Genomic DNA, 13,699 nt, shown 5'->3' on the forward strand with positions numbered 1-13,699 from the left:
GCCCAGTCAAAGTTTCTTCTAATGAGAATTTTAATTCAATTCAAATTTATTTATATAGCGCCAATTCACAACACATGTCGTCTCAAGGCTCTTCACAAAGTCAGGTACATACATTCCAATTAATCGTAACCATTGAACAGTGCAATCAAAGTTAGTTATTTATTCAAATTGGATAAAAGTTTTTCTGTTTAAGGAAACCCAGCAGATTGCATTCAGTCAGAGACTTGCAGCATTCCCTCCTCCTGGATGAGCATGTAGAGACAGTGGACAGTCACTGGCGTTGACTTTGCAGCAATCCCTCATACTGAGCATGCATGTAGCGACAGTGGAGAGGAAAAACTCCCTTTTAATAGGAAGAAACCTCCAGCAGAACCAGAACCAGGCTCAGTGTGAGCGGCCATCTGCCACAACCGACTGGGGGTTGGAGAGAACAGAGCAGAGACACAAAAAGAACAAAGAAGCACTGATCCAGGAGTCCTTTCTATGGGAAGGAAAATTAAATGTTAATGGATGTAGCTCCTTTAGTCGTTTCACCTCGAAAGAAAGAACAGATAAACTCTGAGCCAGTTTTCAAGGTTAGAGTCTGAAAAAGAGCACATATAATTAGTTACAGTAAAAGCTCAGTCAATCACCATGTCTAGGAGAGAGAAAGGGTTAAACACTGAAAGACAGGGCTATGTGGATCATCTGTAGAGGGTGAGCATTAAGTTGTTGCCAGCAGAAGCTCGGACGATGCCCCTCTACAGAAAGGTGTCACAGGTTGACACAAAGTCAGGCCAGGTGTAGCTTCTAGGAAGTGAAAAGAGAGAGAAGTTAAAAAAGCAAAATTGGAGAGTAGTGTGAGAATGTAGCAAAGAGGGTGAAAGTGGTCATTATGTCCTCCAGCAGCCTAAGCCTATAGCAGCATAACTACAGAGATACCTCAGGATAACCTAAACCACTCTAACTATAGGGTTTATCAAAAAGAAAAGTTTTAAGCCTAGCCTTAAAAGTAGACAGGGTGTCTGCCTGAAGGACTAAAACTGGGAGCTGGTTCCACAGGAGAGGAGCCTGATAACTAAAGGATCTGCCTCCCATTCTACTTCTAGAGACTCTAGGAACCACCAGTAAACCTGCAGTCTGAGAACGAAGTGCTCTGTTAGGAACATATGGAACAATCAGATCTCTGATGTATGATGGAGCTAGATCATTAAGGACTTTATATGTGAGGAGGAGAATTTTAAATTCTATTCTGGATTTAACAGGGAGCCAATGAAGGGAAGCTAAAATAGGAGAAATATGATCTCTCTTTTTAATTTTCATCAGAACTCTTGCTGCAGCATTTTGAATCAGTTGAAGGCTTTTAACTGCATTTTGTGGACATCCTGATAGTAAAGAATTACAATAGTCCAGCCTTGAAGTAACCAATGTATGGACTAGTTTTTCACCGTCATTCCTGGACAGGATATTTCTAATTTTGGCAACGTTCCGGAGGTGAAAGAAGGAAATCCTAGAAACCTGTTTAATATAGGATTTAAATGACATGTCCTGGTCAAAAATAACACCAGGGTTTTTTACCGGAGGTCAATTTAATGCCATCCAGGTTAAATGATTGACTAAGCAGTTTCTTTTTTAAAGACTCCGGTCCAAAGACGAATCTGTGGTGAGCCTTTAACTTGATGCTCTCCAACCAATCTGAATGAGCTTGACTATTTTGCAAAGAAGAGGGGACAAACATTTCAGTCTCTGGAGACAAAAGCTGGTTCTACAGAATATTGAATCAGGTGGGCTAAATACAAACACAAGCCGCACTTTTCAGATTTTTACGTGAAGTAAATGTTTCTAAACTGTGTATCGTATTCCTTCCACTTATCAATTATGCAATACTTTGTTGGTCTATCAATTTCAATGCCAATGAAATACAATGAAGCTTGAGGTTGTAATGTGACAAAATGTAGAGAAGAAAAAGAGGTCTAAGGGGGTCCTGGAGCCCACACAAGTTTTAGTATTATTCTACTAAAGGAAGAAGCGAAGGCTTTCTCCAGTACAAATCATTTCATCAATCCTATTATTAGACAGACAACATCACTATCTCACATCACAACCCCACCCAACTTCTCCCTGGAACATCTAATCAGCTTGAACATAAGCAGCACCAAGTCTGTGTGTCATCTCCTCAGTATGGAGAGAACATTTAAAACAAATCTCTAGTTCTCTCTGATTCATTCCTTTTTTTTTTCTATTGATAGATATGCGCGTCACCTAATATGTATGTATTGTATAATTAGTATCATTCTAGCAAACACTGCTATCACCTAACCACGACCCGTGTATGCAGCAGTATATATAACGTTAGCCTTAATGAAGAAATTACAAGTTTCTAATTATTATATGTCTGTAACAATACTTCAAATCATCTCATCCTGGAACTTCGATGCCCCGAAATTGGTTGGGTTAAAAAAAACCTTCACAGTATAATAACAAAGGTTTTTAAATAGGCAGTGTCTGCTCTATATGTGTTTCAAATCAGAGCTCAGGGGAAAGGTGCAAGAGTGACGCAATTGCACCAGAAACTAATTTCAGAACCGGAGAAGGAGAAAGAAAAAAATGACCCATTTTCTTCCATCAACAGCTTGCTATAATTTATCTGAAGATGAAACATAAGCTGCCAGGCACCCTGGTTACTATGGTAACTATCAAGTGAATAGCAGAATCGTTCTGGCATCTGTCCCCACAGTGATTTACACAGGGAGTAAAGACACAGGATCAACAGTAAGGCTCTGAGCTGCGAGACAGCACGTCTCTTTGCACGACACAAAATGCCTGTCGTGTTGCCAGCAGAGGCCTTCCTCATCTGAAAGCATGAAGGCTGTTCAAAGACACAGGAAGAAGAGGGGTTGTGTCAAAGAAACAGCACAGCAGCTCACGAGCTTTGACAATATATGTGCCTGGTTTCTGTGGGAAAAAAATATTTTTATTGCTGACAAGTTTTTCTTGGTTGACAAGCCAGTTGACCAGAAATAAAATTACACATCTTCCGCATTTATAAAAAAACCTACAGCCCCTTTCAAAAATATTGAAGCTTTGTCTCAACTTTTGTGTATTTTGCTGGGATTTTATGTGATAGAACAAAACACAGTAGCACTGTTATGAGTAGTGAAAGGACAACAATACATAGTTTTAAAAATGTATTCCAAATAAACATCTGAACAATATGATGTGCATTATTATTCAGCCCTCCTGAGTCAGAACTGTAGAAATCCAGCTTTCGCTCCACTTCCAACTGCAGGTCTTTAGAGGTAAGTCTCTACAAGCTTTGCAGATCTAGAGACAGGATTTTTTTTTTTGTCAATTCTGGGGCATTATTGATTAAAAAAAACTCATTGAATTTTGCTAAATCCACTGTGTGCCTGATGTAATGCATTTCCACAGCATGATGCAGCCACCCCCATAGGTAGAATGATCCAAGAGGAATGTTCAAACTCTGATTTATAGTGTTAATTTTCACCAAACAGAGTTTTGCATGTTTTGCATCTGACCAGAGGAACTTCCAAATATTTGCCGTGTTCCTTACATGGCTTTTATCACAGACAAAATTAACTACTAATGGCTTTCTTTCAACAATAGCTTTCTTCCTGCCACTTATTCACGGGGCCACATTTGTGGAGTTCATGACTGAGTTATTGTGTCGATAGATTCTCCCACCTGAGCTGTTGATCTCTGCAGCTGCTCCAGAGTTACCCTGGGCCTTTTGGCTGTTTCTCTGATTAATGCTCTGCTTTTTGCTCTGTCAGTTTAGGTGGGCAGCCATGCTTTAGAAGGTTTGCAGACATATTCTTTCCATTTATTCAAAGCTTGGGATTTTGTCTTAAATCCTAACCCTGCTTCTCTAAAACTTTATCCCTGTCCCGACTACTGCGTTCCTTAGTCTTCTCAAGGCCTTTAGAGAACAGCCGTATTTACAGTCATAAAGAAATAAATTAGAATATTTGTTCCTATGAGGCTTTTTGAAAATAACCTTTAAACAGGTATTAAACATACTTTTCATTACGCCCACATTTATGTTTAAATGTTTTTTTTATTGGTCTGATGTAATATTTTAATTTTAAATATGTTTTTTGTATTAGCTGGAAGCTGAAAATCATCCAAATTAACAGAAATAAAGGCTTGAAAACATCCGTCTGAGTTTAATAATCTATATTATGTGCTTCAGTTAGTGAACTGAGTCACTGAAATAAATGAACTTTTCAATAATATTCTAATTTATTCAAAAAGACTGTAAACTGAGATTAATTTTCACAAAGTTGGACTCCAGTTACTATTAAGGCAACTAGTTGCACTAAATTTTATTTAAGGGTATTGCAGTAAAATGAGCTGAATATAAATGGAAACCATACAATTCAGATTTTAATTAGGGAAAAAGTCATATTCCTTTCATCAGTGTGGTCTATCAAATAAAATCCCAATAAATTACATTACAGTTTGTGGTTGCAACATGGATATAGGTATTATCACTTTTGCAAGGCACTTAATTGCACTCACAAAGATCGAGCTCCCCTTACCTTCTTCTGGGTGGAGCGGTTACCCTGCATGTAGTTCCGGTGCATCTCCAGGACCTTTTGTGGTCTGTTGCGTATCCAAGCGCTAAGCGTCTCAATAGGGGACCCATTCACAGACCATTCAGTCACACCAAACTGCCTCAGGTGGGCTCGCGCATGGCTGGCTAAAGCCTTACGATTCTCAAAGTAGAAGCCGCACAGCTCACAACTGGGGTCTGAAAAACACAGTAGGAGATTTGTGGTTTTGTTTAAGGATCAAGGATCAGAATGAAAAGGGACTCAAAATAAGTAAAACAACTGCAGCTTACCCTGGTGTCCATGCTTTTCTGGTGAGGGTTTTCTTTTGTAGGAGAAATCATGTGGAAGTGAAGGGACATTTTTAAGTCGATGTGCCTGTGAAGCAGCAGTCTCTGTTGACTGGGCCTGATCTGATGAAGGCCTTTTTCCCAGTGGGGACAATCGGAACAGCTTCCCTGCAGGTTGGGAGGCAGATGGACCCGCGGACCCCAGGCCCTGTTTAAGGACCCTTGACCCAGACTGCACTAAACTGAGAGGAGATTTACGGAATTTGGAGGACTGGTAACCTGAAATACCCAAACCTTCTGAGTCCCCGGCTCCTCCCACGTTTTCCCTCAAGGGACTTTTGGTTCCTTGGCTGGACTCTTTCTTCACTCCCTGGTCTGAGCGAGATGAGGCGCCAGAGCCTCGCTTGTGCATGACTTCCCTCAACGTGTCGATGGGCGAGCCATTGACAGACCACTCTGTGATGCCCATTTGTCGCAGATGCGAGCGTGCGTGGCTGGATAGACCTTTGCGGTTCTCAAAATATTCCCCACAGAACTCGCATCGAATGTCCCTCGTAGGCTCCACTTCATGGGCCATCGCTGAGAAAAAACCAGAAGACAAAAACTTTACTACAATATTCATTGGCATATTGGGTTATAAGAATTATACATGAGTTTTTTAAGTTACCCAAGTTAAGAGGGTAAACTTTGTCAGAGTTGCTCCAGTTTGAATTTAGAGACTCAACCGGAAAACCTCCGGATCTTCCCACAGATCCAGGCGAAGTGACCTCCACCTGCACTGGCTCTGGCTTCGGCTTGAGACTCAGGCAGCTCGAAGACATTGAAGGAGCTGAGCTAGCCTTGGACATCACCGACTGAGGAGGACTGGACGGGCGGGCGAAGGCAAAAGGCAGGCGACCGAGGACTGTGGCAGAAGGAAACGAGGAAGCCGACAGAGGGGAACGAGGAGGTCCTGGAGAGGAAGATGGCGGGGTTTTGAGAGGCTTAAGAGGAAGGGCGCAGGGTAGGCCCCGTCTTGTGATGATCTCCCGCAAGGTGTCGATTGGTGAACCGTTGACAGACCACTCGGTGATCCCCATTTGGCGCAGGTGGGAGCGGGCGTGGCTGGAAAGTCCCTTGCGATTCTCAAAATACTCCCCGCAGTATTCACAGCCTATTTCCTTTGGAGGCTCATCTAAGAGACCAAAGAACTCTTACTTTTTGACTTTGTGCTAAATGAAAGAAAATGAATCATCTACAGATAAATCTCAGTTTAAAAAAGCTGTAAAAGTATTCATACCTCTTGACCTTTTCAACCTTTGTGCCACCAACCTGAGCGCGCACCGAGACTGATTTGAGCAGATATATCTAGGTAAACAAACAATATGTGGTGTGTGTGCATTTGAATCTCATACATACTCTCTCAGTAAATGTTGGACTGATGATACAAATTACAAGGAACCTCCAGGACTGCATAATAATGATATGAAAATTCAGAATCTCATTATAGAGAAAGATAGCGAGATGAAGAAAGACAGATAGATGAAGATTGAAAGATATATATAAATACACAGATACAGATATATAAGGAATAAAGAGATTATTAATAATAATACTTTTATAGGAATGTTCTGTCAAATTCGAACTGATTAAAGCAATCAATTGTTCAAATGCTGTAATAAAAAAAACCCATAAAAATCATGTCTCCTTTAAGTGTTTGGGTCAGTTGGGTCAGCCCCCTCCCACTTGAACACGACATTCCTCGGGAAAAACACTGAGCTTCATTGTTTCTAACTGGAGTTTTATGTGACAAACTAACACAAAGTAGTGCATAGCTGTGAAGAGAAAGAAAAATGATACAAGGCTTGCAAAACAACAATTCCTCAAGCTCTAAACATGTCACGCAGCACTAGTCCATCAGCTAAAAATGGAAAGACCATTGGCCCACTGCAGACCAGGGGCCTCATGTACGAAGCATACTTACTTACAAAAGCCTTGCGACGCAATGTTTTACGCACAACTCGCACAAAGTTTTGACCTGCCGTGAAATGTACGGTAGCAACGCAAACTTTTTCAATCAACAAAAATAAACTATAGAGAACCAAAAATCACCTAAATCCACTGAAATGTGACTCCATTCAGTTTTATTTAATTCATGGAGCATCAAATTTGATGCTTTTTCATGAGTTTGAGCTTTCATGGTTTAAACACGAGCGATGAAAGTGAATCACATTTAGCCTCATACCATAATGTAACACACCAGAGAAAATGATGGAAACAACCACAGTCGGATGTAAACTGTTAAACGTCCTCTGTTTCTGTCACCTGTAGATGTAAATGCGCATTGGCTGAACCAGGAGGAACCGTGCATAATAGTTGTGTTGGGAACAAACGATGGCGGCTTCTATGTGATTTTCTATTTTTTATGTGACGTCCTGAATGGTTGTAAAGATTTAAAGTTCTTCACATTGTGTGTGTGGTGACAGTCTTCCTAGCAGAAATTTGGGAGGCATATTCACGTCATTATAATGATCAGCAATGAGCTATAATTGAACTCAGTGCAGCAGCTAGACGGCGCCGTTTGGATTTAATACACACATTGTAGAACTAAACAGGTTCGAGTCGACAAGTTTTATTTTCAGTCAGGCGTCACTGATGTCATTCAAAACGTTGGTTTGCTGTAATTCACCACAAACCCTCAGGGTGTTCAGACACAGTCTCTTTTGGCGTTTATCCGCTGAAAGGAACCGGTTCGGGCTGTAACAGCACCGTTGCCATGGTTATTTGGACACGTGGTAGGTGCTTTCTGGTTATTTATACTACTTTGCATATGGGGCGGGGACCGGGTGGTCCAAGCACCACGTGCAGCTATGCCAAATTCTCTGTAAAGTAGAATGTATGAAGACTACGTGTGCGGTGACATGTTTACGCAGTCTGTACATCGGATTTTTTTCTCTCCCTACTGCAGACTTTTAGTACAAAAAGTTGTGCACTTTATCGTACATTAGGCCCCAAGTATGCTTTTCCTTTCATTTCACTGTTATGCACTACTCCGTTTTGGTCAATCAAATAAAATCCTCTTAAAAGGCTCTGGATTGTGGTTGTAACGTGAAAAACTTCAAGAGGTATGAATAGTTTTGCAAGGCACTCAGCATCACTTACTGTGTGGAAGGGCCATCAGCTCTCCACTGCTGAGGCGGAAGACCTGCATGGAAGAGGTCTTGAGACGCTTGGCGGGTGGGCCTGGTAATGACGAGGCAGAGGTAGAGGTAGCTTTGGACCCACCCCCAACTGTGGTCACCTTGTAGAGGAGTGACCCAGAGGAAGAAGAGGAGAGCGTCAGTAGGGACTGTTTTACAGGGGGAAGCGCTGGGGATATGTCCTGTGTTTCCGTGGGACAGTCGAGCTCCAGTGCACTCGCTTTGTGCTTGAAGTCATCTGTGTCCATGAGCTGGCTCAGGAGTTCAATAGGAGAGCCTTTGGACTCTGAGTATTCGACGCCAAAATGTCGCAAGTGGGCTCGAGCATGGCTGGATAGGCCTTTGCGAGTCTCAAACCAGGCGCCACACAGCTGACAAACGATGTCCTTATCGGAGTCCACATCCAGTGCTGCAAGCAGAGGAGAAATCAATGACTTAACACTGATAAGACTAAACAATTACTAGAATTCAGTCCAGAGTGATGATACTTACTGAGGTTGAGAGGAGCGTCATTCTCCTGTGGAGCCCAAAGCGGTTTTGATGTCGTGGTTGCAGAAGCAGCAGATAGGTTAGAACTCAGGCATTTCATTCCCCCAACCTTGTGCTCTGGTGATCGCAAAGGGGAAGACACGGGCAGCAGAGATGAAATGGGGGCTTTCTTCACTACTGAGGAAGGTGAGTTGGAGTGAGCTGGAGCTGGAGAGGCACCTGGAGAAGGTGTGGACGTAGTGGAGCCAGAGGGCACTGCCTTCACCGCTTTGGCCCGGATGGAGAGAGGGATGGGTTTCTCCTCCAACTCCATGTCTTCTATCTCTTCATCTTTGAGGGAAACAGGTAGGGAGGGTTTCTTCGGCGTGAGAAGAGATGAGCTTATTTTGCCGTCTATGCTGCGCTCCATGGCTATCTGGTGGAGCAGGTCGATAGCTGACCCACCGCTCTCTGAGACAGTGTAGCCCAGCTGGCGCAAGTGAGCGCGGGAGTGGATGGAGAGTCCACGTCTGCTCTCAAACTGAGAGTCACAGACCTCACACTTCCACTTTCTGACTGTAAAAGAGGAAAAACACATTAAAAGCGTGAAAAAAAACATGGGAAATTCTGTTATTTTTGGTTCAAATTGTCAAATATTTTCAAAAAGCTTTCATCTGTGTGCAAAGAGTTATTTTAGAAGTATTTAAAATTTTTGGTCAAATTCTTTTTTCCATAGATTGAGACTGACCAATCCTTCATTTAACTGGACAGATGCATTTATTTTGAATATTTTACTGCAAGTAAATACGACGGACTATTAGTGCCAGGTTAAGAGATTTTGTTTTTTTGAAATTACAAGAATAAAGTGGTATTATTACAAAAATAAATGCGTAATTTTTATGACAACTCCTACAAAAAGCACCGTCTTCCATGCGTTAAAATGAGGAATGCTGAGCGTTATTTAATCTCTGTATAAATGCAGCAGTTCTCTGAAGGACTCAGAGGTTTTTTAGAGAACAAACAGCATCATGACAATCAAGCAACAAAGCAGACCAGTCAGGAAGAAAGTTGTGGAGACATTTCAAGCAGTTAGGCTCTTAAAAAAAAAATCCCAAGCTTTGAACCTCTAAGAAAGCACTATGTAGTCCCATCAGCAACATAGAAAGAGTATGACAAGGAGAAAATTAAACCTTTTGGCCAACATGCAAAAAACTATTTGTGGTGGAAAACCAACACCTCACATCACACCGAATACATAATAAAACATGGTGGTGGCAGAATCATGCTGTGGGGAAGTTCTTGCATCCGCAAGGACGGGGAAGCTGGAAGACACTCTCCAGCTAATCTGACTGAGCTTGAGCTATTTGGAGAGAAGAATGGGCAGAAATGTCAGTCAGTAGATGTGCAAAACCTGTGGAGACTCATAGCTCAAGAGAGCTGCAGCTATAATTGCAGAGAAAAGTGTGTCTACAAAGCACTGACTAGGGAGGGGCTGAATACAAAAGCATGGTAACATTTTCTGATTTTCACTGACAAGCAATTCTGGAAAAAATAAATAAATAAAAAAATAAAACATACTGTTTTCCTTCCACTTCACTATATTGAACTACTCCGGTCTTTTATATACAATTACATACTAAAATGTGTGGTTTTCACGCAGCAGAACTTGTAAAGTTCAAGTGGTATTAATGCTTTGCAAAGTTCTCTACATTTCCCCTGATTTCTATGTTTTGATCTCACTCTTAGTGTCTACATCCTCCCTGAGAAAGAGGCTGTCCCTTCTTCCAGTACTGGAGCACAGACCATCCAGTGCAGAGAGCCGGAGACCCTCCTCATCCTCTTCATCAGCTGATTCCTTGTCATCACCTACATAAAACAAAACATTCACATAAATGTAGAAGTTTCCTGTTAATATAGCTGAATAATAACTAAAATGGCAAATGGTTCTAAAATATCTTGTGTATAAGTGTTTTCTGTTATTATTGAAATCAATACAAACCCACAGTGACACACACATGTGACATAATATGCCAATAATTTCTTGCTAACGGTAAACATCCACTAATTTCACACTTTACAAATCACATAACATTAGTAACAAGTCCCAGATTACAATTAACCTATTAAGAGCACATTTTTAACAAATTAGCATTTAGAAGGTTAGAAAAATACAGGTGAATCTCAATAAATTAGAATATAATCATAAACTTCATTTATTTTAAGTAATGCAATTAAAAAGTGAAACTCATATTATTTACATCCATCAAATAATGTATTATTATTATTATAATACATTGGCTCTTTGAAGAAAACTGAATATTTAATTTCCCCATGTGATTAATAAAGTATTTTTGAATTGAATTTGAATTAAATTACACACAAACATACATTTCAATGATTTATTTCTGTGAAGTATGATGATTATACCTTATGCAGTTTCTTAGAAAACTGGAATATTACATAAGACCAATGAAAAAACAAAGAAATTTTAATGCAGAGATGTCCGTGTTTAACACTGTATCCTCTCAATACTTGGTCGGAGCCCACTTTGGATGAATAAGCTTGTCTGCATTGACGACTCTGTTGGCTCGTCTTCCTCTTGATATATATATATATATATATATATAGATATGTCATAGATTCTTTTCTTTGTGGTGCTTAGGCCAGGTCTGTCTGCTGGCCAATCAAACACAACGCCATTAAAGCAAGTATTGGTACTTTTGGCAGGGTGTACAGTAACTTTTTCTACCAGACTTTTTCTCTTCCACTCAACTTTCCCTTCATATAAGAAGAAGAAGAAACGTAGTCAAACTCTTGACTGTAATACCATTTCTTTGTTTTAAAATCTATTCTGAATAGGTTTTACCATTACTTAATTGGTAGCCTAATGTTTAGCAAATGGGTTTTCATTAGCTGTAAAAATCACTGAAATGTTATTGTAAATAAGTTAAACTCGCTGAATTAAATGTCATTTTTGATGCTATTTAAGTTTATCTGTATAAACATTGGACATAGTATAGTGGGTTTGCAGCCTGTAATTTTTCAATCCCTCTAGTACAGTAGCACATTATAACCCTTTCTGTTGAAATGCACATAAACAGAGATGGAGTGACGCTTCCCTTTTAAAAGAGTCATAATTGCACAACAGCATGATGCAAATATGGCAGACGCGACTCTCCGCAGCCAGGCATTCTTGGGACCAAAGTGCCATTTTCTGCGACAAAACACTCAATCAAGAGACGTGGAGACAGACAATGGTTTTTGTCTGGGTGGGCGGCTCTGCGCCTGTCACTTCATCTCCTGACTGTAAAAGAGCGGCGATGTGACACCTCGAAGCGCAGCGTTATACCACTATTTTTGCATGGAGACAATGCGAAATAATATTTATTTTAAAAATATAGAGGGCATGTGTAGACCACATGCTTAAGTGGACTTTGTTTCAGTTAAGGCTGCGAAACGGTGGGCGACTCCGACACTTGCAGGTAAAAAAGTGACACTTCCATTATAGTTATCCGGATAAGTTGTGATAAGATTATCTATAAACTCCCACTTTTAGTATACGAAAGTTACAGCATTCCCTAAATAATGTCTCAGACAGTTTGTTTTAAAATACAGGCGTACTTGAAAGCACAGCGTGTCCTCCTATCAAAAATCAAAGCCGAGTAAAATGGCGAGGATTGGGCAACTGTAGGTAATTTTACATATCCCGCAGCGCAAAAAATACAATGGACGTCATTCTAGACGTGTAAAAATAAATACCTTACAGGCATTAAGTACTCACAAACTATACCAACAAATGTACAACTGAAACATTTGGCCCAATTTATGTCGGCAAACAGGAGTAACTCTTCCAGTCCCAGAAACAATAACAATGAACCGCTTTATGAGCTCCTGACATGCATGTCATGGGCTACCTGCGTGGCTCTGCGCGACATGAGCTCTCTTTCCCATGGTCTTTAGGCGATAAAGAGTTTTTTTGTAATCTTTTTTTTAATGGCTGTTGTCTGGATACAATGTGACTGAAGATGCGGCGCGAGACGTGCCGCGCGACGCGGCCAGCGTTGTGTGATCTAAAGGGCACGCGCTGTGCAGGAATCAGGGCACGCGTTACTCACCGGTCCGCAGTGCATCGGACTCCCGGCGGCAGAGAGTAGACAGCTTTTCCGCTATTGTTTGGGTCTGCGGGGAGGTGGAAGCAGCCATTTTGCCCCCATATGCACCGTGAAGCTAAGGCGTGACCAATCGAGAGGAGGCGGAGGTGGGGATAAGTGCAGCGAGTGCCACATCAACCATGGGCATCAGGGGACACTCTCTCTCTTTCTCTTATACACACACACACACACACACACACCATCTCTAGCAAGGAATGATTTTCTTAATATTCTGATTCCGACGCTTCAGACAGTGCACAGCTGTCACTCATATAGTGTCGTTTTTGTTTTTAATTACTAGCAGCAAAAAGGCAGACAATGTTCCCTTCTCTTTTAAGCATGTATCATCTTAGCTCTTGGCATTATTACAAGGCTACAAGTTCAAACTCCAATCACAATCTGCCTCCAGATAACAACTGTGAAATCCATCAGAAGCAAATAAAAAAATGACCACAAAATAAACAACCAATGGAATGTTTAACACGTTCCTGCTTTCAGGAATCCACTCTTCTAGGCAGAATTGGTGCAATTCATTAAGACTGGGTGGTGTACAGCTTTTGAGAATAGTTCACCAATTTTCCACAGGCTGCAGTTGTGGCTACTCTAGAAGTTTAATATTAACTTGATGATCCATTCCAAAACCAGTTTTGGTGTGTTTGGGATCATTATCCTGTTGGAATATCCAATTGTGTCCAAGTTTTAACTATCTAGCAGTTAAATTAAGTGAAAAGGTAATTTGGAGGAATTTTACAGTGCATTGTTATGCACTTAGCAGCTACCCCACAGCATGATGCTTCCCTCACCATGCTTGATAGCTAGTACAGAATTCCTAGGTTTGAAGCTCTTATTTTTACTCCTTCCAAAAAAAAAAACGTATTCTTGTTATTGTGACAAAAAACTCAATATTTGCCTAGTCAGACAACAAAACCTCTTGTCTCCATAAAGCATTTGGCTTGTTACGGTGTGCATCTTAAAATTTCTCTCAAGCTTATAGGTGTCCATGTATGAGAAGAGACTTCTTTATTGGTCTATATCCTGTCAGTCCACACCAACATAAA

The 13,699-nt window shown here is 40.9% G+C and overlaps 1 protein-coding gene across 1 annotated transcript in view; it reads right to left on the bottom strand.

The window, feature by feature from the left end:
• The window catches only part of LOC124863668 (protein Wiz-like), a 44,112-nt gene that overhangs the window by 12,799 nt on the left and 17,614 nt on the right, over positions 1-13,699 (bottom strand). Inside the window, exons 9-14 of the mRNA XM_047358090.1 lie at positions 10,231-10,356; positions 8,515-9,066; positions 7,985-8,431; positions 5,511-6,017; positions 4,847-5,422; positions 4,542-4,753 (exon numbers count right to left, since the gene is read on the bottom strand). Coding sequence (XP_047214046.1) covers positions 4,542-4,753; positions 4,847-5,422; positions 5,511-6,017; positions 7,985-8,431; positions 8,515-9,066; positions 10,231-10,356 — 2,420 coding nt within the window. The remainder of the gene's footprint in view (positions 1-4,541; positions 4,754-4,846; positions 5,423-5,510; positions 6,018-7,984; positions 8,432-8,514; positions 9,067-10,230; positions 10,357-13,699) is intronic.

The sequence above is a fragment of the Girardinichthys multiradiatus genome, chromosome Y, assembly GCF_021462225.1.
Source record: "Girardinichthys multiradiatus isolate DD_20200921_A chromosome Y, DD_fGirMul_XY1, whole genome shotgun sequence".
Classification (NCBI taxonomy): Eukaryota; Metazoa; Chordata; class Actinopteri; order Cyprinodontiformes; family Goodeidae; genus Girardinichthys; species Girardinichthys multiradiatus.